Raw genomic sequence first — 24,912 nt, forward strand, 5'->3', positions numbered from 1 at the left:
CCAATGACACTGTCACACTGCATTGCCGATATGGCTGAAAATGTTCTTTCTCAGCTTGTGAATTGGGTTAGGAACAGTGACTATTATTCTTTGCAATTAGACAAGTCCACAGATTTAGACAGCCTAGCTAATCTTTTGCTTTATGTTCCTTATATGTATGAAAGTACCATACATGAAGACTTTCTCTTTTGTCATTCCCTGCCTATCCAAACAACAGGAGAAGAGATTTTTTCTACTGCTTGATAACTTCATGAGTGAGAATAGAATTGACTGGTCCCACTGTGTAGGGATTTCTACTGATGGGACAAAATCAATGATAGGAAAGCACAGTGGAGTCGTGGTTCACATCAAGGCTGTAGCAACAGAAGCCACATGGGTGCACTGCAGCATCCATAGAGAGGCCCTAGCTTCCCAAAAAATGCCTGAAAACTTAATGTCAGTGTTGTCTGATGCTGTCAAAATGGTTAACTTCATTAAGGGTCAGTGTCTAAATTCAAGAATTTTTGCTACCCTGTAATGAAAACGGGAAATGACCATTTGCCGCTACTAATGCACACTGAGCTTCGCTGGCTGTCGTGTGGCAAAGTGCTGACATGACTCTTTGAGCTGCACAGCGAGCTTCAATTTTTTTTCACTGATCACTACCCCTTTGCACTGTCATCTTGTTTGGAAGATGCTGTCTGGCTTCAGCGATTAGCCTACTTGGCAGACATTTTTTCTTGCCTCAACGAGCTCAATTTTGGCCTTCAGGGCTTAAGCACCACTATTTTCTAAACACAAGACAAAATCGAATCCATGATTAAGAAACTACTATTTTGGGATAGTTGCTTAAAGAGAAATGTGATTGACTGCTTTCCAACACTGCAAGAATTTCTTGCAACAAATTACAATATGCTGTTACATGAGAGTGTGAAAGCTGACATTATGGAACACTTGCAACAACTTACCAAACAACTAAGAAAGTATTTCCCCAAAATGGACAATGCAAATTCCTGGATATGCAATCCCTTTAAGGTGCCTGAATCTCTCCCAGTTCCTCCTCTGCCAGTGCATGAGCAGGAGAAACTTTTAGATCTCTCTTGTGACAGTGGTCTTAAATTAGAATTTGCATGCAAACCTTTGGCAGACTTCTGGGTGCAAAGGATGAAAGATTACCCATACCTGTCAAAACGAGCTGTCAAGTTTCTGATGCCCTTCTCCACAACATACTTTTGTGAGACTGGATTCTCTGCCCTCATAGCGATCGAGACAAAGTATCCTCAGAGATTAAATGCTGAAAATGACTTGTGAGTGAAGCTCTCTCCAATTTTCCCTGCCATCAGTGATTTGTGTGATAAAAAGCAAGGACATCCATCACACTGATAGGTAAGCATTATATTTTTTTTTCTTAACATCAATAAGTACTGTACATTAGTCATCAAGAATTTAAAAATGCCAATAATATATTTTCGTATTATTGAGGTTAGCTGTAGAAATGTATGGATAGTGAACTTTTCTTTGCCTCCTTTTCTGTATCTTTTTATTATCAACAAAAATACATGATTGGCATTTTTAAATGCTTAGTCACAAACAGGCTAACATGGGTTATGTCTGAGTGATTGAGACCAGCATGGAGGCTTCATTAATTTTAATTAATTACAATAAAATGACCATGGAAACTTCCAGTTTAATGTTTAGAACACCTAGAAACTTGTTTGAGGGACTACTTTGATCCAAAGTGAAGGTATATATGATACAGTTATTATAACGAACAATTTTATCCGGGACAACACACTCCAGGGCTTGTGCATTTTTGCATCATGTTATCCCTTACAGACTTTTTTCTGTTTTCATAAGTATATTATGACCCTATCTCAGATAGCGGTACGTGATAGACTACATTATTTGGAAAGGGGGTACATAACCTAGAAAATTTATAAACCACTGCCCTAGGATAGTCACAGACTAGCCAGTTGGGACTCACAGAGCCTAGGGCATGTCCAGTGTAGAGGCAAGAGAGCACAGTGGGTACAACCCTTCCCCCCCACCCCCGCAGCCTGCCCAGTCCACCCCTTTGCCCAGCCCCTGTCCCTTCTGCCCATCCATCTTGACACCTCACCCCTACACCTCTGCTCCTATCTGCCCTGACCCTAGACAGCCTGCCCAACCCTCTGCTCCTATCCACCTCTCTCCTAGAATGATCTAGGAGGTAGTGGGGATAGTCTGTGCAGTTCTTTTATTTGCAAATATAGTGCTTGGTCTCATGTATGCAAATTATACCAATTAAATATGCAATTATTAAATTTGCATAACAATTCCAGCTTTCTGTCCATTCAACCTTAAAAGGTTGTAGGTGGCTTCTGAGTGGCCTGAGTGCTTGAGCCATCTGCCCCTCTTCCTCCCCATCTCATTCCCCTCTCCACACCTTTTGCCCCTGCCCTCTCCATGTCCAGTCCTCAACCTCATTCCATGCCCAAGGCACCCTTCTCTGGGGCTGCCGGAGCCTGTGAATGTATTATTCTCTTTTCAGTGCCCAAAAGTGCCTGAGAGAGCCAGAAATGCTGGCTGCAAGAGTTATGGACAGAGGGCTGGGTTGGGGTGTGCTGTCACTGCAGTCTGTGCACACACCTACAGAAACACTCAGACACACATACATGAGGCCATACTGTATGGGTTTGAATTTATTATAATTGTTTATAAAATAGGCTAGGGTTTTCTTTCTCCTCATTCCTCTACATGCTGAGCAAATTCCTCTTCAACAGGCAGAATAGATCCCTTTGGACCCAAAAGGGTTTTCCCAAGTTCTGATTTCCCTTATAAAAATAGGCAGTGCCTACCTGAGAAGGGGGAGCCTTTGAGCAGCTCCCTCAGGTGTTGGAACTGGAGCAGCTTCACTCAGATACAAAAAAGGAAACCGCGCAGGAAGAAGTTGCTGATCTAGAGAGAAACAACTCCACTCCGGGATTGGAAGAGTTTCAGACTGTATGTGGTTCTGGTCATGATCTGATTTTAGTTCTGTGTGAAGGGTAGAGCTGGGCACATTTTTTTTCAACATACTGTTTTTTCACCACAAAATGCATTTTTGGGGGTCCAAAACTATTTGCTGAATTCAGGCTGAATTCAACAAATAGTTTATCTGGTTTAAAAAAATGTCAAAAGTCAAAATGTTCTGTTTTTTTTAAAAATTGTAGACCCAAAAAGCCACAGGACTTCTTCTGAAGTGAATTTCCCTGGGTGCTGACTCTGAGAGCAAACTGATCTCTTTGCCCAGAAAAGGATTTTCTTTACCAACAAGGTGTTTCCTGGTGCTCACAAGTAGGGTGCTGGAGATGAGCCCTGTATCACTATTGCTAGTAGATGAAGTACATTGCTGCAGCCTGTGAACGCCATACTCCTCTGCAAACTGTGCAGTTTACCCAGTAAGACATCAATAAAAAACAAACAAATAAAAATTAGAACAGGTGACCAAGAGGGAAACCTGGGTCCACGCCCAACTCAACACTTGGGCTGGTATGCCATTAGCCTAGGTTTGTTGTCTTCTGTTCTACACTTCGGTCCAGCTTGGGACCATCTGTTCTGCACATGGTACATGCCTATCATGGGTCATGTCCTGGCTGACATCAGCATAGCGGACAGAGAGGTGAGCAAACCAAGCGCAACACCTTGTAAACTGCCCCAAGTCCCACTGTGCGGACAGTTGCTAGTGGGTCATTTGATTTGCTCTAGCTCAGATGGGTGGAAGGTGGAAGGAAATGGTGTGGGAAGCTCTGTCTCTGCTACCCCTGGGATGGCTGGCTCCAGTCACTAACTCTGTCCAACTCAGTCTCTGCCTCGGTCTGCTCTCCATGCTGACAAGTGAGGCTGATTCTCCGTTGCTGAACCAAGCCTGAGCAGATGAACTATTTGCAGAATTCAGCGGTAGGGCTTGGCGTCCCCTGAAAGGAGATGAAACGGTGTGAGGAGGTGAGGATAGTAGAGGGCAGGGAACACTTTCCATCGTGTCTCTGCTTTCCAGTCTTTACTTGCTCTTCTCAGGTCTGCTGCTTTATAAGGCTGGCTGACCTGAGAATGTGCTGTGGAGAGCAGCAGCAAATCATCACTGCCCAGGATGGATGATGTCTTGCCAAGCTACAACATTCAGCAGAGAGCTCTCACCCTAGCAAGAGGATAATGCACAGGATGACTTGGCTTTTAGATGTGCAGAGCACCCACAAACCCTGTTGTGGGCTCAGCACCTCTGCAAATCAGGCTCTCTGTGGTTTGTGGGATTGGCTAATAAATTAGCATTCATAACCACTGGGTGCAGAGCCAGTGCTGGAGTGTGGAAACTGCAGTGCAATCAATGCTGCAGGCACATACGGCAGCCCCTGGTTCCGCTAGTGAGCTCGGAGCAGCTCTGGCAACAGCATCCCCTATGTCTTCTGAGAGAAGTGGTTGCCCAGCAACCCTCCTCTGACTTCTAGGGGACAACAGTTCCGATCCAATGCTGCATTAAGTTCCACCAAATGGGGTATAGCACCTCAAAGATCTAAAACTTTACTCACCTTGTCTCTCTAATATCCTAGGACCTACACAGCTACAACTACACTGCATACAAGGAGGAGGGGCAGACAAAGATTGGGAAGAAGAGACAGAAGATGGAGACAGGAGGAGAGCTGGGTTGGGTGAAGGGAAGCTGGAGACAGGTGGGGGGTGAAGGAGGAAGGGGAATTAACTAGTGCGGACCAGCATGTCCATGTAGTTATGGAGGTGATGCAGTGACTGAGGCTGCAGAAGATCTTGTGGAGGGACTGGCCTCCCTGAGGCAATTCACACATCCTGACCAGCTCTGCCTCTGCCTGTTTTTCTCCTTCTAGCATCTTGCCCATTTTATTGGTACTTCCCACCTGGAGACCCAGGTTGGTGCAATTCCTACTCCAGGGGAAGGAGCCATTCCAAGATTAAAGGAAAGTCAGAATAGGAACCAGGACCTAGCAGCGATCAAACCAGTTTCTGAATGAACCCAAAGCACATCTCTGAAAGTCTCTTCCTTACCCATACATTCAGCTCGGAGTTGCATTCCCAGAATGGTGTTCTGCAAAATGGCGGCCTTCTAAGTCACTTCATTATTTTTATTAATTGTCGTTGACAGTTTAATAACTTCTGAAGTTATTTCAGCTTCCTAGCGACTGGATGCCATGACTAGAAACCCCTTGTGCTCCACAGTTTCCCTGCATTATGGAGTCTTACCCTTTGAAGAGGAAGCTGCAGGTGATCAGTATGTCAAACAGGAGGAACTTCAGCAACAACACTCTGATGGCCAAGAGAAGCAGGATTTGTGAATGGACGGGCAGAGCTGAAACAGATGGCATCATGTACCTGATCAGAACCTGGGGTGCCACACAGAAAAATTACCAGTGGTCCCTATTGGGACTGTGTATGGCCGCAGTGCCCAACCTTATTACACAAGAGGGCCACATAAACCTAAGCACAACCTTGTTCGGGCCAAACAGCTTCCACATATTTTAATAAGATTTAAAGTAACCTGTATTGATTTATATTTTTTTAAGTTCTCTTGTTTCATATATATTTAGATAGGTTGTTTCTATGTACGGTATTGTCTATTCACACTCTCGTGTAAACTAAAAAGATGTAAACATGATGCCAAAATGCTAATAAATCTGCCATTAGTAAATTGTGTTGAGGCAGGCCACGGGTCGTATGAAATGCTCTGGTGGGCTGGAGGTTGGGCACCCTTGGCCTGAGCAATAGGAGTCAGTCTGAAAGACCTAATGCACCTCCTCTAGAACTCAGGTACTTAGTGTAGCACATTCGTTGCTATCATCAGTGTCGTTATAATGAAATCTTACTGCTATTGTACTTCTACCCCTCCTATGTCCAATGGTACAAGAACAATTGGCCTAGAGGATGCAGCTCTGGGTTGGGCGCTTGGAACTCTGGTGACTTATCAGCTCTGCCACCCACTCAGTGTGACCTTGGGCAAGTCACAGAATTATAAAAGTGTAGGACTGGAAGGGACCTCAGTAGGTCAGCTAGTCCAGTCCCCTGCACTCAAGACAGGACTCCTAATAACTGGACCATTCCTTACAGGTGTTTGTCTAACCTGTTCTTAAAAACCTCCAATGATGGGGATTCCACAACCTCCCTAGGCAGTTTTGTTCCAGTGCTTAACTACCCTGATAGGAAGTGCTTCCTAATGTCCAACCTAAAGCTCCCTTGTTGCAATTTAAGCCTGTTGCTTTTTGTCCTATCCTCAGAGGTTATGGAGAACCATTTATCACCTTCCTTCTTGTAACAACCTTTTATGTATTGGAAAACTGTTCTCCTCTTCCCTCCCCGTCCCCCGCCCCATGGTCTGTTCTTTTCCAGACTAAAGAAACCCAGTTCTTTTCAGTCTTCCCTCATAGGTCATGTTTTCTAGACCTTTCATAATTTTTGATGCTCTGGACTTTCTCCAATTTGTCCACATCTTTCCTGAAATATGACACCCAGAACTGGACACAGTACTCCAGCCGAGGCTTAAATCTGCATGGACTAGAGTGGAAGAGTTACTTCTTGTGTACAACACTCCTGCTGAAATATCCCAGAATTATATTTGCTTTTTTGCAACAGTGTTACACTGTGACAGCCAGATCCCTTTCCACAGTACTCCTTCCTAGGCAGTCCTTTCCCATTTTGTATGTGCAATTGATTGTTTCTTCCAAAGTGGAGTACTTACTTCAGACCATACTCTTATGCTATTATATAAATAATTTGTTGCTGACTCTGTGCCTCAATTTCCCCTTCTGTAAAATGGTAGATGTGGCTTCATCTTGGATTTCACTGTCTCTTTTCACCCCTATATCCAAGCTGTGCCTAAATCTAACCACTTCTTCCTGTACAACATCTGTCCTTCCCTCTCTGCCCACACAGCCGAAACCGTTGTCTGAGCCTTAATCGTCTCATGCATTGACCACTGCTCTTTCCTCCTTCTCTCTGGCTCAGTACTTGCCCCCTCTCCTTCTCAAACCCATTCAAAACGCAGCTGCCAAGATCATCTTCCATGTTCTGACTATATCACTCCCCTTTTAAAGTCCATCCACTGGCTCACCTTCTCCCATCACAAACACATACTTCTTGTCCGTACTTACAAAACCTTCCATAATTTAGCCCTCCCCACCTATCCAGTCTGTTACTGTATGCACAGTCAGTTCTGCCCTTCATTCCACCAGTGCCCGTTTTGATCACCCCCATCTCTGACAAGCATTCTGACACTCTGTCCTACGCTGTCCCTTACCAGGGGGAAAAGCTCTCAGTTGAAATCCGTAAAGCCACCATTGTATCCTCTTCCATGTCCCTTCCCCAGACTCACTTTTGCCATGATGTACATCACAAACTACACTGTGATAATGGCTGGACAGGTGGTGTGCTGGGACCATTGCTAAGAATCACACACCTCCTATTCCATTTGTTATCCTGTCACCCCACCCCACCCGCCTATTAATGTCTATGTAACAGACAGAGGAGATAGAGTTTAAGGCCAAAAGGAACCACCAGAATTCTAGCCTGACTGCCTGTAGATCACAGGCCATTAACCACACCCAGCACCTGCACATTAAGCTCAACAACTGAAATTAGACCAAAGTATTACAGCTCACAGGAGACTAGACTATTATGTGCCACTGGCAGAGACTAGGAGGGACTGATGTGCCCCAGGTCCCTGCAGTGGCAAGGAAATGGATTAAAGTGAGATATTCCCAGATGATCCTGGCAAGCCACATTGTATAGGTAATAAGTGTTTATGGAGTTGTTCCTTTCTTGACACTAGGGCCAGGACAGCATCACTGGAACTTTGTAGTGTTCATAGGTAATATTGGAGGATCTCTCTCCAGCCCCTGCACTGAACAGCATCTCACAGTGAAGTGCGGGTTTAGCATCTTGTTTTGTGGCATTTTATAGCCTCAAGGACCACATCCATAAATGGTTTTCCCATCCCGCAAATAGTTCTGAGAGTTCCATTTTTTTTCCTTGTCCTGAATCAGGACAAAAAGTCAATTAAAATTTTCACAAACCAAAACATTTTCAGTTCAGATCAATTGAAACATTTTGTTGCAATATTTTCAAAACATTTCCTTTTGATTTCAACCTCTTTCCTTGACTTTTTCCCCCAGTTAACTTAAATTTCAAAATGAAAAGCTGTTTCAAACCACACAACCAACATTTAGTGTTTAGAAAACATCAGAACACAATGTTTTGCCTACTTCGAAACTTTTTTTTTCAAAAACGTTTCAGGTCAGGAGATTCGTGAAAACCGACCCTGGTCTGCAAGTGATTTTAATTTTGAGGAATCGACATTTTTAGATAAAATAATGTTTCATTGCAAAATTCCTGACCTGCTCTATGGGGGAGCTGACTTCTCAACTCTGAGATCAACTGCTCTTCCAGACCAGGTCAAATTCACAAGAGCCAGCTCTGTGGCTGTTTGCCTTTGAGTGGCGATGTGGAGATCCTGCACGGATGTCTGCTGCTGCCAGCGCAGATCCAGGGGTTGCATAGCAGAAAGGCTCTAAGAGCAATGCTGCTGACAGCTTCTTTCTTTGAGGCTAAGATATAACCTCTGACATACAGATGTCTAGGTGGAAAAGGTTAGTCAATTCATGACCTGCATCTTTCATCCAATGACTAAAGCTCTTGGAAACAGTGGGCAAAATTCTGCTTTCATTTACACTGCTGCAAATCTGGAATAACTTTACTACTCTAGACTTGGACCTGTGTAAGTGAGGCCAGAATTTATCCCCGTTTCTTCTGATGTTCATTTTCAGAAAAGGCTTAAACTGGAGGTGGTATCCACATGCTTCTTTCCACAGCCCTTCTGTTTCCTCAAAGAATCAGTTGGATTCAAATAGGCAGTATGAATGTGCTGGGAGGAATGCAGAGTTATTGCTTACCACTTCGGTCTTCATCCAGACAGGGCTCTTCCACATGGTCTTCTACAAGACAGAGTTATAACTATTAGTAGGAGGAATTATACTAGTTGTAACAGTACTGACTGCATGGTTAAAGCTCAGAACGGTTCCCACCATAACCTCCTTCTAACACCGTTCTCATAACTTACCAATTCATTCACCTTTTGGGTTGATATCTTTCTTGGTCTCTGCTCAAAGGGGTGGAGTTTTGGAAAGCCTGAGTGCATTCTCATGAGGGTTTTCTGAGATAATTATGTAAAATACATACTTTTCCTGCTTTAAAACAAGCTACCCCCCACCCCTCCCTTTTATTTTTGCACTGATAATGCAAACAACTCAACTTTAAAACTTCACATTTTATGTGTAAATGCCTCTTCATAAAGATTCTCTACTTTGCCAAGTTTTAAAATGAGACAGGAGAAGTGGGACTGAGCATGCATAATAAATTAATTTAGCTGAAAACATTTTATTGGGGGTATACCTATAGATGTGCAACTAGCTGATAGAAGGGATGCACACACCAAGTGCCTCTGGATCAGTTAGCTCACAAGCTCTGCTGGTGAACTTGACAAAGCTTGGAAAGGTCACACACCGGCTTCGCGCTTTGTCTTAAAATAGTCATGGTACTAGGATATTAAATGCAGAAAATTGCATCGCTGCACAGGCATGCCACTAAAAGTTGGGCAAAACAAAAGCAACATAAATGCATTTTGTGGTGGGGGTAACACATTGAGCTAAGCAACTGCGGAGATGATTTTCCAAGGCACAAACAAGAGCTGGGAGGTAGCTGCCCAACTCACATTGACTCTCCATGGGAGTCAGGTGCCTGACCCCTCTTTGAGCCTTTGAAAGTCCTCTTACCCCCAATACCCAAATCCTGCAGGATGGGTAAAATATGGATGCTAAGGTTGTGGCTACAACTGACTTGTTCATTTCCCGCCTTTGTGATATTTAACTGTGCAGCCATCACATTGCATCTGTGCACTTATATTCATTAGACTGAAAACCACCATATAAAAACATTGCTGAACAAAACAATTTCCCAGACATATGGAGTATCAGGAATCTGATCTTATCTTTATATAGAAAAGTGGCAAGCCCAGGCATTAAAGAGTCACGGCTATATATGTACTGTGTTAGATCCAGGCAAAACGCATCAGCAAACTGGAGTTAAGTAATTAATAGCTACATGCCTGAGGAAAAGCAACTACAGTGTTCTCAAGTTTTCCCCTTATGTAATTGAAGCATATTTAGAATCTTAGCTCAACACAGCTTTTTGCCTCATCCATATTTTTGCAAATGTTGTTTCAAAGTATTGGCTCTCAAACACTTGATCCAGTTTCCCTCAACCTTTGAAGAAAGATTTGGAGCCCATGCTTATTTATGAAAATGCAGCTGGTTTAGTTTTGAGAGAAGGTGTTTATGTGTCAAAATTGGGCTTATACTGGAAGGTTAGCTTCAACCTGACCATGGTGCATTTATTTCCCTGTAGAGATCTCTTCAATGCAGAGAGCTGTGTGTGTGTCTCCTTCCCATGAGTCTCCACTCTCCTACATCTCTATTCCATAGTTGCAGGAATTATGTCAGCCCTGCCAGGTCTGTTGAGGCTAGAGCCTTCTTGACACTTTTGTGCCATATTTGCTATTAATTAAGCTCCCCTTGGGTGACAGTGTCACCCTTTATTTTTCCCTGGGGTGTTGCATTTGAATGAACCGTCTGGCATTTGTACTTTGTCTGCATTGTTGCAAATGGGCAGTGGGAGCCACTGCAGCTGCCACTGCACCCTCACTTTCTTGCCCAGGTCATTCAGGGCTAACACAATGTGACTGAGGGGAGGAAGGAGTCACAGGGAAATGGAGAGGAATGTGGGGCTCCCAGGGGACTGGAGGTGGAGGGAGATGGGGGCAGGGAAGTGACAGAAAAGACATGGGGTTTGTGTGTTGGATATTCTCTTCGCTCGGTACCTACCAGAGATCAGCAGGGACCTGGCACTCCACACCTGGGCAGTTCTGTTCTGTCTCACGTGGCAGGCGAGGGATTCCCAGGACTCCAGTTCTGCGGTGTGGACGGAGAGGTGAGAGACTGTGCTGAATGTGCCGTCTTCCTCCCTGGAAACTCCGTAGGTGAAGGAGTCCAGAGCACTCCCATTCTGATTTGAAAACCAGATAGCATCTGCCATGTCCTGGGAGAGGTCGTTCACCACACAAACCACTAGGGTCTTCCTCTCGCCGTTCACGACCATGGTAAGTGGGGGCGCCAAGGTAGGGAAAGGGGCTGCAGTGCTGCCTGGCGGGAGAACAGACAGCCAGTTAGCAATGCACAGGGCAGGTCTCAGCCACAAGGCCTCGCTGACCCTGGAGCCCTGTTGACCAGGAGCAGCGAGGCTAAAGCTGGTTTCCAACCTCTCGGGAAGGATTGCCTTGTGGAGCGAGTATCTCTGCTTGGCCAGCTACGAGTGCCCAACTGGGGGTTGGGTCCTTGTCTGGCTGCGCCAGCCCCACCACTGTTTGTTGGAACAAAACCCCCAGGCCTTGCTGCTCCTTTGCAGGGTGTAGCTAACCCTTTAACAGGGGTACTCACTGGCCACTCCTTTCCTCCCCTCCCACGGTATCTACAGTCTTGGGCCTCTAGCTACACGCTGCCTGCAGAACCCACCCGGCCCAGCATGGTTCTCCTGGGTGTCAGGGCGGGGGGAGGATGCAGCCCACCCTGGGGAGCAGGCAAGCGTGCTGCCAAGGAGGAGAGTGTGGAGCTGAGTGAAGCAAGAGGCACCTGCCCAAGGGGACAGGCATACTCACAGCTCAGAAGCTGAAGTACTGTGGGGGCCAGGAGCTGTCCAAGCAGCCACAAGGGCAGGCCCATGGTGAGAAGCTGCAGCATCTGAGCCAGGGATGAACAAAGCAGCAGGCAGAAGGACCCCAGCCTGTCTCTCAGCACCTTTCCCTCCCCTCTGCTGTCCCTGCCCCTTTCTAACGGTCTCTCGCCAGCTGTCTAACCAGCTGCTGTGCTTCCTGGCAAACAAACCCATGTACCTTTTAACCGTTTGCTTGCTCACATGGCTATAGGCAGTGAGAGCCTAAAACCACCCTAATGGCCCTGAGCCCAGCCCTGTGGGAGCACAAGCTGACCTGACTGGGTCCCCCCAACTGCAGAATCCCACAGGCAAAGGGGAGTACAGAGACCCCAGTTTGCAGTTCCACGGGGCACAGCAGATGGCTCTTGTGGAGATGCCCCAGCAGGTTTCCATGAGCCAAGGCAACGGCAAGACCAGGGTCAGCCATTCCCTGCTCCTTGGGGGGTCATACCCTCCCACTGGGTCTGGGCAGTGCTACACACCACATGGCACTGGATTTACCTGGTGCAAAGGGGGGCAGGCTGTGGGGATCAGGCCCAGAGAGCATGGGGCTGAGTGGAGGAGTGCCCCCAACACTGGCTGGCATGCGGGTGTGGCATTGGGGAGGGGGCATCCAGAGGTTGCCCCAGTGATATAGTGGTGGTAAAAGAACTGGGTCAGCTAATCTAACCTAAATGCTATAAACTGGGTAAACTCCATTTCCCCTTGCCTGCAGTGCTGGGCAGCCAGTGCCTACAGCCTGGAGTCTATGACCCCTGCTGGCCCCTCCAGGCAGCCAGGTGCTGGATCCTGCCCCTGCTGGCGGTGAGCACCCCCTGCTGACATCAGTCCTGAGGGAGACTCAGGCCCAGGGCTGGAGGGAGGCGAGAACAGGAGAGGAGAGCCATTCCCTGTTCTTACCCGGTACCCGGCTGAGGGGAGGGGAACATGACAAATGGCCATGCAGTGTGCCAAAGGGTCCCATGGATGGGGCTGGGTGGCTTGGCACAGTGTGTGCCTGGGCAGGGGTCTCAGTGATGGGTGCAAGCAGGAGCTGCACCGTTTGCCTCCTTGTGGCTGTGAATCCAGGGTGCAGACTCAGGTCACTTCTGGATGGGGGAGTCTCTGCAAGGCTCCCTCTTGGGAGGGGGTTGTGTGTAGGTCTGGGGTGTCACCGTGAGGCTCTCTCCAGGGCTCATGGTGCGTAGGGGGAATTGCTGTGAGGTTCCCCTGCAGCTCGTGGGGTGTGTAGGGGAGAGTCGCTGCCATGGTGTGTATGTGGGGCAATCACTGGGACAACCTCCCCGCCCCACCAGAGGCCAAGGTGCGGGACGTGGGGGACGGAGCCCATTTGCTCCAGGCTCTGTATGTGATAGCTGAGTGCAGGGCTATGGCCAGGGGGGCGGCCGGGGCGGCGCCGTGGCCCGCGCAGTCCGGTGCAGGGGGGCGGCCGGGGGCGGCGCCGTGGCCCGCGCAGTGCACAGACTGGTCACAGCAGCCGGAGCTGCATGGAGCCAGCGGTCCCCCGGCTGAGGTGGTACCTCCCAGCCGCCCCCCCCCCCCCGTGCGCCTGGAGTGGTACCGGCCGCTGCCGGGCGGGGCCCGAGCCTGCCCCTCGCCGCCCATGGAGCCCGGCGCGGAGCCGCGGAGCCAGGGGGGCCCCGGCCCGGTCCCGGCGCCCCCGGCGCCCCCGGCCTCCTTCTCCGAGATCCTCCGCCTGGTGCGGAGCGGCCGGGAGCTGCCCGGCCTCCACAGGCCCCACGTCGCGGCGAGCCTGGCGAGCCCCACCCCCTCGCGCCTGGCCCGCAGGCCCAAGCCCTGGGAGGGGGCGCGCCCGGCCGAGCCCCCGCAGCCCTGACGCGAGCCCGGCGGGAGCGGAGCTCTCCGGCCTCGGCCTCGTGCGGGGCGCCTGGCCGGGCCGGAGCCGCGGGAGGGGCGACCTGCGGCGGGCGTTACAGGGCCGCATGGGACCGGCCTGCAGCCGGCCGGGCGCAACCCGAGGGCCCGGCGAGGAGGCGGAGGCCCAGCGGTGCCGTGGAAGCCGGCCCTGGGCGCAGGTCCCTCACCGCTCCCTCGAAACGTGCCGCGCCCCGGCCGCCCCGTCCCTCCCGAGCCGCGCCCCGGCCGCCCCGTCCACCCCGAGCCGCGCCCCGGCCGCCCCGTCCACCCCGAGCCGCGCCCCGTCCACCCCGGGCCGCGCCCCGGCCGCCCCATCCACCCCGGCCGCCCCGGCCCTCCCGAGCCGAGCCCCGGCCGCCCCGGCCCTCCCGAGCCGAGCCCCGGCCGCCCCGTCCACCCCGAGCTGCGCCCCGGCCGCCCCGGCCCTCCCGAGCCGCGCCCAGCCGGTAATAAGCAGCGCCCTGCGAGAGAGGGCAGTTGGGAGAAATGACAAACAGTGAAGCAGTTCCCAGGAAACCCGGGGACAGTGGGGTGTGGCAGCGGCCCTTGCTCAGTAGAGTCTAGAAACAGCTGTAAGGACAGCGAGCTACTCTCCCGAGGGGTGGCGAGCTGGCACTCGGGGGGCAGCGCCCCTCGGCCTCGCCGGCACGCAGCATTCGCGCCCCAGCCGGCTGCACCCCGCAGGGAGCCCGGCTTGCCGTGCCCCTGGTCAGGGTAGCCGAACGGGTGCGCAGCCTGCTTTGGCTGCAACCACAGACGAGGAGCGGCTGTTCGGCCCTGCCGCTCCTTGTCACCCAGGCCCGTCACCCAGGCCTGTCGGGTTTGTTTTTTTAAGGGAAGAACCTGACAGGCTAATGGCCTCTCGCCCCCCCTCACAGCAGCACCCCTTTGTTGGGGCAGAAGGTGCCTAATAAGAAGCCGCTGGGTGTCGGGCTGGGGAAGGCAGACCCCCACTCAGACTAAAGCCTATTCTGACTGTGGAGAAGGGGCCAGCTAGAGCAGAGAGGCCTTGTAAGGTACTGCTCATTGCCTGAAATGATACAACAGGACCTGTCTCAACTGGCTCTAGCAGCAGATGGGGACATTCACACCCAAGTGAAATGGCTGACCGGCAGCATCGGTGGAGGGTTCTTGGTCAAACCACCACAAACTAAACAGGCTTCTCCTTCCCCAGAGACTCTCCTCTAGGTGTGCAGGGAACACCACGGGGGATGGAGCGTCAGGGACCTACGTTCCACCAGTCACTTACAAGCTAGAATCCTCCCCCAAATCAACCCACGGTGGCAGTGATTCAGACACGCTTCCGGGGTGTTCCTGTCCCCCTTAATGCCCCATCTGTCCAGTGGGGACATAACAGCCCTGCCCTGCCTCACAGGGGGTTTAGAGGATAAATGCATTAGAGCGGGGGTTCTCAACCTTTCTTTCTGAGTCCCCACAATATGCTATAAAGATGCCACAGCCCACCTGTGCCACAACTGGTTTTCTGGATAGCCAGTAGATGAAAAGTTGTATTAAATGGGTAGTTATACAGCTAAACACACACACACACCTGTAATACACAAAAGGAAATACAGGTACAAAAATAAACTGATTATTTTTGTTTTCCTTACTCAGTGTGAAACTTGTTGCTGATCAACAATTCTGTCCAGACGTGGGGGTGTCTTTGACAAGCACATGCATGTGTCATGGTGAGTGTTAATCCTGGCTTGGTGCCATGTGTTAATTGATGTCACGGCCAACCTGCACAGCTCCACCCTCTCCACCAGCCAGCTGGCTGGACAACCTGCTCGGCCACAGCCCACCTTACCCGCCCCAGTGCGGTGGGGCTCGAGCCTTGTCTTTCTGCCCTGCGCCCTTTCTGCGAGTTTAATGCTGGCCCTGATCTCTGGTTTATTTTGGCAGACCCCCTGAAGCCTGCTTGCGGCCCCCCCCAAGGGGCCGCAGACCCCTGGTCGAGAACCACAGCCTTAGAGATTGTGAGGTGATTAGATATTACAGTAACGGGGACCAGATAAGTACCTAGGATGGATAACTTCCATTGTTGTTTGCAGTATAGCTGTAGCCCTGTTGGTCCCAGGATATGACAAGGTGGGTACATTTACTGTTGGACCAACTTCTGTTGGTGAGACACAAGCTTTGGAGCTGACCAAGAGCTCTATGTGGCTCGGAAGTTTGGCTTTTTCACCAACAAAAGTTGGTCCAATAAAAGGTATTTCCTCACCCACCTTGTCTCCAATTTTGAGACCTATCAGTTAGCCATTGGCCCTGCCTGCTACCGGGAATGGTTGCTGCTCTTCTCTGTAGCCTTTCTGCTATGCCATTTAGGAAGGGGTAAGCAGAGTTGAACAGTTCTGAATTAAGACTGACAAAACGAAACGTACAAAGAAGTTATGTTTAAAAATAATAAATTAGGACTAGATTCTGAAGGGGGCTGGGCCCGTGCCACTTATTGAAGCCAATAGCAGTTGAAGGTGCTCAGCACCTCTCAGGGTTTGGCCCTTAACTTCTCAGCATTAGTAGAAGGCAGCTTGATCCTGCTAACTGCAAGTCTCACTGACTTCAGTAAGAGCTGGATGGAGTTCAGCCATTCTTCAGAGTCAATACTAAGCAGCAGATGGCTCGGCATTGTTTTTACTGATACTGAATTTTTCTATAAGAGTGCAAAAAATTACAAGGTAAAAGAAAGCTAATTCAGTTATTTAGAGCCTACAAGTTCATCTGTTTTCCTAGTAAATTAATTTTCTATTGCTGAATAAAATAGAAGCCACATCTTACTGTAATTTTGCGTGTGGCGTAAGAGATCACTAAACAAACTTTGGCAAGTAAAGCCAGCCACAAAGTAGAACAGTTTAACTTTGATCTATGTAGTAGCAAACAGAGCTAACCTTCGCTGGCCTGCCAGTTCCTCCTTAAGCAGCTGGGATCATGACAGCTGAAGGTCGCTGACCTGCTTTTCAGTTCTTTAGCTGTAAGTGGCACTTGCCCAAACCTGCTCCGCTCAGAGAGAGATTTGTTGGGTCTTTTTGTGTTTGTGTGTCAAATCTTAATCTCAATAATGCCATCTACTGGCTGCCAAATTTTATCTGGTGAGAGAAACCAGAGACTAGATACAGGAATTAAAAGGCTCTGTCTCTTTCAGGACACCGAAAGACCTGGGGAACAGGTACGCGTAGCTGCTCACAGAGGGACCTGCATACAACAGCTCTGAAGAGCCACCATCTCATGGGAAGAAGGCTGGGGGACTCATGAGCAGTACTTCCGGATAGAACCTCCCTTGGAATATTCATTCCTAAATGGATGGAATCTAAGACTGATTTGGGTATTGAAACTGTATCTTCTGTACAGGAGTGGCTCTGGCTCCACTCTGAGTAGAAAATGATGCCATTCCCTTATTCACTGGGGGTGCAAGGGAAAAGCTCAATGCAATGCACCATCATTCCCAGCAAAGTTAGGAGATCCCTGAATTCTCCATGATCCTTTTTACCAGGGTGACAAAACGTCAGCCCAAGTACAGCACACAGCCGGGAGGCAGCGATAAGAGACGGGGAAGCTGTGTGTGGGATCCTGGCCCCAGGAGGGGAGTGCCAGGAACCAGGTCAGATTGTGGCTCCAGGGAGGGAGGGATTAGAGCTTTAGGTTAGGTCTGTAGTGGCATGCATATACAAGTACTGAACTGTGTCTGTGCTTGTGCATATTCCCCTTGCCCACACAGTGTCTCTACTTTATACAGTGCAGGATGTGGGTGTAACACCGTATACCTATGTCCACACTGGCGCTGTTAAATGACAGAGCCACCATTTCAGGGGTAGTCTCCCTGGGTTCTGTGCAGACTGGGGGAGGCTAGAAACCACCGTGCTGTGTGTAGGCACGGATATTTGCAGATGGCAGTTCCTGATTGCATTGCCCCACACTGCTTCACTCAATTCTCCTGGCTCAGACCTTAACCCCAGTACCTTCCCTTCCAGCACTCACTATGCAGATGCTGCAGGTGCCGCTATTTGCGGGGCCAATTCAGCTGTGAGCTGCAGAGCTCTGAAGTGGTGGGGTGCAGGAGGAAGCCCATTGTACAAACAGCACACTCAAGTACATGGATTTGACCTAATTTTTCTCAGAAGGAAAGTGGCTAAGTAGCAAAAGGTAGTTCTGTTAGAAGAGATAATAGGATTCTATTTCGGACTCTGTCGGAAGTTTTCCACGTCCCAGGCCTGTGCGCTATACTAGGCTACGCTGCCTCCCTGATGGGTAGGGATAAGAGGCCTTGGCCATTGATATGGTTTGTCAAGAGCACGAAAATCTCAGTTAGTGGAAGAGGGAACTTTAACTCAGTCTCCTGGCTTGTTGCCCTGAGCACCCTACTTGACTCCAGGGAATTTTATTGGGGAAGATTGCTCTTGCGGTCTCTGGAGACTGTGCACAGCGCTGGCCTTCTGTTTTGGGATCCCCAGAATTGAATAACTTTGTAATAATTAGGTTTTGGAGCTTGTTCTTGGTGCCAGACACTAGATCTCAGAGAGGGGTCCTGGCAATCATAGCGCCAGAGATATTGACCTTCCTCTGAGACTTATAGGGAGGCAGCTTGGAGTAGTGGGAAAAGTGCAAAGCCAAATACAGAGAGAGTGTCTGGGGTAGCGCCTTAAACACTTGTGGTGCATTTCAGATTCACTTGTGTGTTACAGTAATAACAGTGGTAATAAGCTGAAGTAACATTTAGTAACATCAGGTTTCAGAGTAACAGCCGTGTTAGTCTGTATTCGCAAAAAGAAAAGGAGTTCTTGTGGCACCTTAGAGACTAACCAATTTTATGCTCAAATAAATTGGTTAGTCTCTAAGGTGCCACAAGTCCTCCTTTTCTATTTAGTAACATCATTAGCCATGACCAGGTCTGACCATGACTTCGGCCACATCCTCACTTGTGTGCACACACTTCTGAAACCACTTCATGTGGTTTTTTGGTGTATCTGGCTCATTTAGTCAGTGGCAGCCAGCCATGTGTTCAGGCCCCAAGTAGGTGCACCAGCCTGGGATGGGATCCCCATCAGGGGATCTCACCAGTGTGACTCAGGAGCCCCACCCTGTGAGCCTCCTCCAGGTGGCTGACAAAATAGTACACACCATGTACAGGGCTGGGCTGCAGGCGACACTGATCTGCACAGGGGCACCAGTGGAGAAGTCCTGAGAGGTGGTGACACGCAACACACAGAGTCCTCCTGGTTTTTAAAATGTAATTGCAAAATGTGTAGATTTAAGCAATGTCATAATTACATTTAAACACTGGGAGGATTATGCAAAATCAGGGAGGGCTGGTATCTCTGCTGTCTGGTGGAGCTTGCCCCCATTCAAAAAAAAAATCCACCTCTTTTGTGCAGAGATGAGAGTTAAAAATTGTGGAATTCTGAAAACCTATCATTCGGGGAAGGCAACCAGTGTTTCAGGAACCCTTTGATCAAATGTCCGCCAGGGTGCAGCATATTCTGCCCTGGGCCCTGAATTGGCATGCCAGTTTCCAAGTCCATCTAATGATGGACTTGGATTTTAGAGAGGTCACAAATTTCAGCTTTAAACAGAAACCATGTTGCAACTATAACTAATGATTTTTCCATCTTTAGTTTTATAATTGCTAGAAATACATCGTGGACTTGCAACTGATCAACATTTTTGAAGTACTGCTCAATAATATTTATCTAAAACACCTCATTTGTTTGTTATTACTTATATTTAATACCACAGGGTATCGTGCTGTTTTTCCAAAATCTGAATAAAATTCTATTTCTCTCATCCGTAATATAAAAAGATTTATTTTGCCACAAGTTTAAGTTAGTTAAAAATGAACTTTTACAAAACCAGAGTCACGTTTCCATGGAATAAAATATAAAATTAAACAAGGGATATGACATAAATGTTGCTGCTGCAGTGTTTGCAGCCCAGATTATGCCAGGAAGTGACACTGACTAGAACCTGACAGTAACTAGTCTGTGTTAATTGTTCACACACAGAGAAGCACAGATAGCAGGAAGTCATTAGACTTAAAGCCGAGATTGTGAATGGCCCAAGAGGCTGCTGCAGGGTGAGCAAGAACTTTGCCCCCTCCATCCCAGTTGTGCTGCTGCCCTGGGGCTAACAGCCAGCTGGCAGAATGGGGCTGACACAGTGGAAGCAGCAATCTGCTCCCCCCAAGGAATGGGGCAGACTGTTGGCCCTTATGACAGACTGTGCCTCTCTGAGGCAGGCTCTTTCCAGAGCTCCTCCTTGAGCAGAGCCACTCTACCATGTCCTGACTTCGGGCTGTGCCTTCAGATCACCACAAGCGTTTTCCCCTTTTAATCATCACAGATGTATTTCTCACATCGGCAAAGACATGATTTTTCCTGGCTGGCTGCACATGACAGTGACACTGTGCCAACCATTAAGGCATTAGGTTTGATTCTTTTACAAAGAGACTTTTGGTGGTCTTCCAGTGTTCAAAGGACATTCCCCTTTATTTAATCTCTTCAGCACGACTGCAGTGCATCCACCACCTGGAACAGTTATCGCACAGTTACAAGACGCAGTACCTGGGGAAAGGAGATAACGCTTTAATTCCCAGCCCACTCGTCCAGTAAATCATTGGCACTGCTTAGTTTTCATACCCGACTGTCGAAAGCAGCGGTGGGCAAACTACGGCCTGTGGGACTGTCCTGCCCGGCCCTTCAGCGCCCGGCCAGGGAGCCTAGCCCCCGGCCCCTCCCCTGCTGTCCCCCTCTCCCGCAGCCTCAGCTTGTTGTGCCGCCAGCCCTCTGGGCTGCGCAGCTGGCTCCAGCTGGGCGGCCCGGCTGCCAGTCCTGCTGATCTGAGTGGCATGTAAGGGGGTGGGGAGCAAGGGGGTTGGATAAGGGGCAGGGGGGTCGGGGGATGGGTAGGGGACAGTTGGATGGGATGGAGGTTGGGGGGGGCAGTCAGGGGATGGGGGGGTTGGATAGGCATGGGAGTCCTGGGGGGGCCTGTCAGGGGGCAGGGGTTTGGATAGGGGGTGGGGCAGTCAGAGGACAGGGAGCGGGCGGGGGTTGGATAGGGGGTGGAGTTCTAGGAGGGGGTGGTCAGGGCACAAGGAGCTGGGGGGGTTGGATGGGTCAGGGATTCTGAGGGGGGCAGTCAGGGGGCGGGAAGTGGGAGGGGGCGAAAGCCAGGCTATTTGGGGAGGCACAGCCTGACATGGCCCTCAGGCCAAAAAAAGTTTGCCCACCCCGGTCTAAAGCGATTTTTGGCGAATATGAAACAAATGCAGAGGATTGTTACAGAGCTAACAGTGACTATTAAGGGGTCTGCACCTCTTCTCCATTTGATTGCTAAGTAATTTAGCAGATTATCTCCCCACTTTAAGTACACAAATCAAACTAATCCCACAGCTGTTGCAGGATTTTAAGCTATGAGTTAATAGTCCTTTTAAATCCTTCAACAGAAAAATCTGGGCATTTAAAAATTAGTTTTTCCAGAGTAGTTGACTGGCTATTCACGTCCACAGTTAGTTCACATCGAGTTTCACTTTTATGTTCATGGCTGCCAACTCAGCCACAAAATACCGGAAGACATAAGGCACAGAAACCGTGTCGATTGTGTCGCTCTGATTGCACACAGTACAGTAGCATTTCCTATTGCGCGTGGTGGACCAGGAAGGCGGAGGCTTCTCCAACAAAGGAGAAAGCAAACTGCCACACTTGACACAGACGTGGGCCACAGACCGATCGGAACAGTTGAAGAGACGGTCATGCAGCAAGAAGGACGTGCCGTGAGCCAACAAGGCATCGCGTTCCATCTCTCCAAAGCGAATCCCGCCCTGGACATTCCTCCCACCGATGGGCTGGTTGGTGACTTTATCTCTGGCTCCTGTCGTCCTCACTTGGAACTTGTCCGAGACCATGTGGCGCAGGCGTTGGTAGTATACAAGTCCAATAAAGATATCTGCCTCCAGTTCCACCCCACTGATTCCGCTGTACATCCTCTCCGTTCCATAGTGGTTATAGCCAGCAGCCTTCAACATCTTGCCAAAGTATTCCAAGGCAGAGTTCTCCTCTGAAAACGTGAAGGGGGTGGCATCGTGGCAGAGGCCATGCAACGCTGCAGACTTCCCTGCCATGCTCTCAATCAGCATTCCAATGGTCATTCGGGATGGAAAGCCATGAGGATTGAAGAGAATATCGGGAACCATTCCACTCTCTGTAAATGGCATGTCCTCAACTGGCCAGAGTCTGCTCAAAATACCCTTCTGTCCATGTCGGCTGGCAAATTTGTCCCCAATAGTTGGATTACGAGGGATTCTCATAGTGATGCAAACACTTTTAAATTTTCCATTTCCACTGTCATTGCTGCACACTTTGATGTTATCCACAATGCAACTTTCCTTACTCCTGGGAAGGGGAAAATAAAGAAAGTCAATGAAAGTTTCAGAGTCGTTAACTTGGCAGCTTTGTGCCAGGAACTTTTGTCTGGAAAGAGATATAATCTCAGACTGCTTTTAGAAAGAGACTTTATAAGTAGTACAGCCAAGCTATGTGAAATGAACTGGTTGTCTTGGGAAACTCAGCATTTCCTCAAGGAAGAAGCCATTTTGTAAGCATGGAGATCAAAACTACATTCAGGTTGGTTTTAGAAAGCATTACGCTTGAAAAACGGGTTCCTCAAAGGCTGCTGGAGTCATTTCTAATACAATAATCAAAACTATGATTTCTAAAAGATTTTTGATTTATGCACCATGAACAATGTAGAGTAAGAAGCAATTAAAACTGATTAATCTTTGCACTCTGGGAATTGATGGTCAAGCCGAGTTTCAATATCTGGTAAGTTTCTTTACACTTTAAATGTGACCTGCAAACAAGAAAAAGTGGACTTGTGCCCCCTTTTTAATTTTTATTTAAATCATCATGAGCTATATAGACGACCTGAAAGTTGTGTGTGTTTTTTAAAAAAAGGCTTTTCCTTTTACCCTCTCTTCCCCTTTCCATTAGAAATTCATGTCTAGTCTTGACTGCAGACTAAGAGGACTAGAGAATTAGTGAAACAGTGAGATCACAAGTGCCCACAGAGAGAGAGAGCTGATGATCTGAAAGGGGTAGGAATTTTTAGTCAGAATATTCAAAAATGTTTTTGTTAATGCCTACTTATTGTCAGCAACTAATACTTTAGTAAAAGGAAGGTTGCTCTTGTTGGTAAAAGATTCACCATCTTTGTCCTCTTAGTTTAAGGTGTCAAATCTCACAGATATCTCTGGGATCCTCCAGGGGGAAAAAAAGAAAGACAAACCTTGAGATTCCTGATATTTCTAAGGCAGGCGTGGTGGCCAGCCTGTGGCTCCGGAGCCACATGCGGCCCTTCAGGAGTTAATATGCGGCTCCTTGTCTAGGCCCCAACTCCGGGGCTGGAGCGACAGGCGCCAACTTTCCAATGTGCTAGGGGGTGCTCACTGCTCCCCCCCGGCTCTGCCACAGGCCCTGCCCCCACTCCACCCCTTCCCACCCCCTGAACCTGCAGTGCCCTCGCTCCTCCCTCTCCCCCCCAGAGCTTCCTGCACGCCACAGCTGATTGGGAGGGAGCGGGAGGCGCTGATCGGCAGGGCTGCTGGTGGATGGGAGGCTCTGGAAACAGGGTTGGGGAGCTGATGGGGGGCTGCTGATGTATTACTGTGGCTCTTTGGCAATGTACATTGCTAAGTTCTGGCTCCTTCTCAGGCTCAAGTTGGCCACCCCGTTCTAATGTATAATAAAAACAGCAGAACCAGCCCAGTCCCCCCAAAACCACCAACCATTAGGCCTTTCTTTATAAGCCCAATTTTTAAAATATCCTTTTTGTGTCATCTTTAACATTCTGGGCCTGAAGATCAGCAGATGGAGGCGGCCACCCCCCACCCACCCAGAGGAAGGTCACTGATCCGACATGGAGAGGGGTGTGCTTGTCTAGCTAGTGCACTGACAAGGTATCCTGACAAGTGGGTTCTATTCCTCGTTCCGCCGCAGACCCTGTGCCTTGGTTTCTCCGCGAGTAAGACAGGGATACCGCCTACCTCCCAGCAACGTGGTAACGTTTGTTCATAATGGGTACAATTTTCAAACTGCCTGAGCGATGTAGAAGCCTAGCTCCCATTTTCCAAAGTGACTTAGGTCCTACACACCTCTCACTGGAAGTCACCAGAACTTAGGCTCCTTAGTTGCTTAAGCACCTGTAAAAATTTTACCCAGAGTGCCTTAAGAAATCCTTGTGAAAGAAGCTATAGAGTACGAAAGCAGTGTGGTACACCACACGGAATGGCTGCAGGGGAAGGGGAGCGGAACAAAGATGAGCTGAAGTTCAGGAGTAGTGGAGAATGGGAGGGGAGGAATCTCATATGCACAAGCTCTTCTCACCAGAACTGTCTCCAGTTTTACTTTGTGATAAGCCCACCTTTTGTGTGTGTCTTTCCCTGGCTTTGTGAAGAAGCATCTGCAGCTTTTCAACACTTGCAGGGCTCAGAGGAAAGCCAACATACAGGTGTGAAATCCATCTGCAATATTAATTACTCTTCCCTAGAGTGCATGCATCCAGTGAGAGATGCTTTATAAAAAGATACACAGATGCTTTCATTCTCTGGAATCATCAGGGAATGAATAAAGGACTCCTAAACCCTACAGGGCTGTCTGCACATCAGAGGATTTTTCAGAACTCTGCATTTGAGACAGTAACTAGAACAGCTGAGCTCTGAACTCACTTGTAATAGGTTATGAAACTCTCCCCGGTACTGAGGTTCAGGTAGCTGTAGTAAGGATCCCCATACTGCAGTATGGATCCAATGTGCGGCAGCCCGTCAGCGTCTAGATTCTGTATAACCCTTGGATCACCAGGCTTGACTCCAAACACCAGACTGTCATCTCCTTGTTTGATTTTTTCAGCAAGATCTATGCTCTCCGTCTTGTAAACGCTGCCATGTGCAAATCCTCTCTCCCACGAAGCCTTACTTACAATCTGAACAAAAAAACCCAATAAACCAGAATCTTAGAAGAGTCCCTTCAGCAAGGCTTCTTCAAAGCTGATTTACCCAAAACAATAGTTTTTAAACAAGATGAAATCACTTCTTGTCTGATTTCAGTCTCTCCATTTTACACATTCACTCTCCCTAGGCTTCTATATTCCCCTTCCTCTGCCCACAAATGCTTTCTGAACCTCGGCAGAGAAAAAAATGTACATATTACTGTGACTCACTTTTTTTTTTTTTTAAAAACATCCCTCTAGCTAAATAATCACACCCCTGCCAAA

At 48.8% G+C, this 24,912-nt stretch overlaps 2 protein-coding genes and 1 long non-coding RNA gene across 3 annotated transcripts in view; 1 reads left to right on the forward strand and 2 right to left on the reverse strand.

Moving 5' to 3' along the window:
• Positions 1 to 1,533: 1,533 nt before the first annotated feature.
• Positions 1,534 to 13,079, reverse strand: PTCRA (pre T cell antigen receptor alpha). The gene is made up of 5 exons (XM_084622293.1): positions 11,723 to 13,079; positions 10,893 to 11,210; positions 8,907 to 8,948; positions 5,209 to 5,314; positions 1,534 to 3,914 (listed from the first exon to the last, which is right to left on the reverse strand). The coding sequence occupies exons 1-5, from the start codon at positions 11,802 to 11,804 to the stop codon at positions 3,707 to 3,709; spliced, it is 756 nt and encodes a 251-aa protein (XP_084478419.1). The 5' UTR covers positions 11,805 to 13,079; the 3' UTR covers positions 1,534 to 3,706.
• Positions 13,080 to 13,567: 488 nt separating this feature from the next.
• LOC311517441 lies at positions 13,568 to 19,390 on the forward strand. The gene is made up of 3 exons (XR_014710694.1): positions 13,568 to 14,102; positions 15,271 to 15,344; positions 16,796 to 19,390. It is a non-coding gene; the product is annotated as an uncharacterized lncRNA (long non-coding RNA).
• A 1,258-nt stretch (positions 19,391 to 20,648) lies between these two features.
• POLR1B (RNA polymerase I subunit B) overlaps positions 20,649 to 24,912 on the reverse strand; it is a 35,520-nt gene continuing 31,256 nt past the window's right edge. The window contains exons 14-15 of the mRNA XM_084622289.1: positions 24,368 to 24,621; positions 20,649 to 22,037 (exon numbers count right to left, since the gene is read on the reverse strand). Of these exons, the coding sequence (XP_084478415.1) occupies positions 21,155 to 22,037; positions 24,368 to 24,621 (1,137 nt within the window). The 3' untranslated portion in view covers positions 20,649 to 21,154. The remainder of the gene's footprint in view (positions 22,038 to 24,367; positions 24,622 to 24,912) is intronic.

This window comes from Lepidochelys olivacea (genome assembly GCF_965140295.1).
Source record: "Lepidochelys olivacea isolate rLepOli2 genome assembly, chromosome: 3".
NCBI classification, from domain to species: domain Eukaryota; kingdom Metazoa; phylum Chordata; order Testudines; family Cheloniidae; genus Lepidochelys; species Lepidochelys olivacea.

Coding starts and splice junctions, on each gene's coding strand:
- PTCRA (XM_084622293.1), bottom strand. CDS start 11,804: ATGCTGCAGCTTCTCACCATGGGCCTGCCCTTGTGGCTGCTTGGACAG. Junction 8,949..10,892: donor CAGGTCCCTGCTGATCTCTG/GTAGGTACCGAG, acceptor TCTGTCTTGTAG/AAGACCATGTGGAAGAGCCC. Junction 3,915..5,208: donor TGCAGCTTCCTCTTCAAAGG/GTAAGACTCCAT, acceptor ATCTCCTTTCAG/GGGACGCCAAGCCCTACCGC.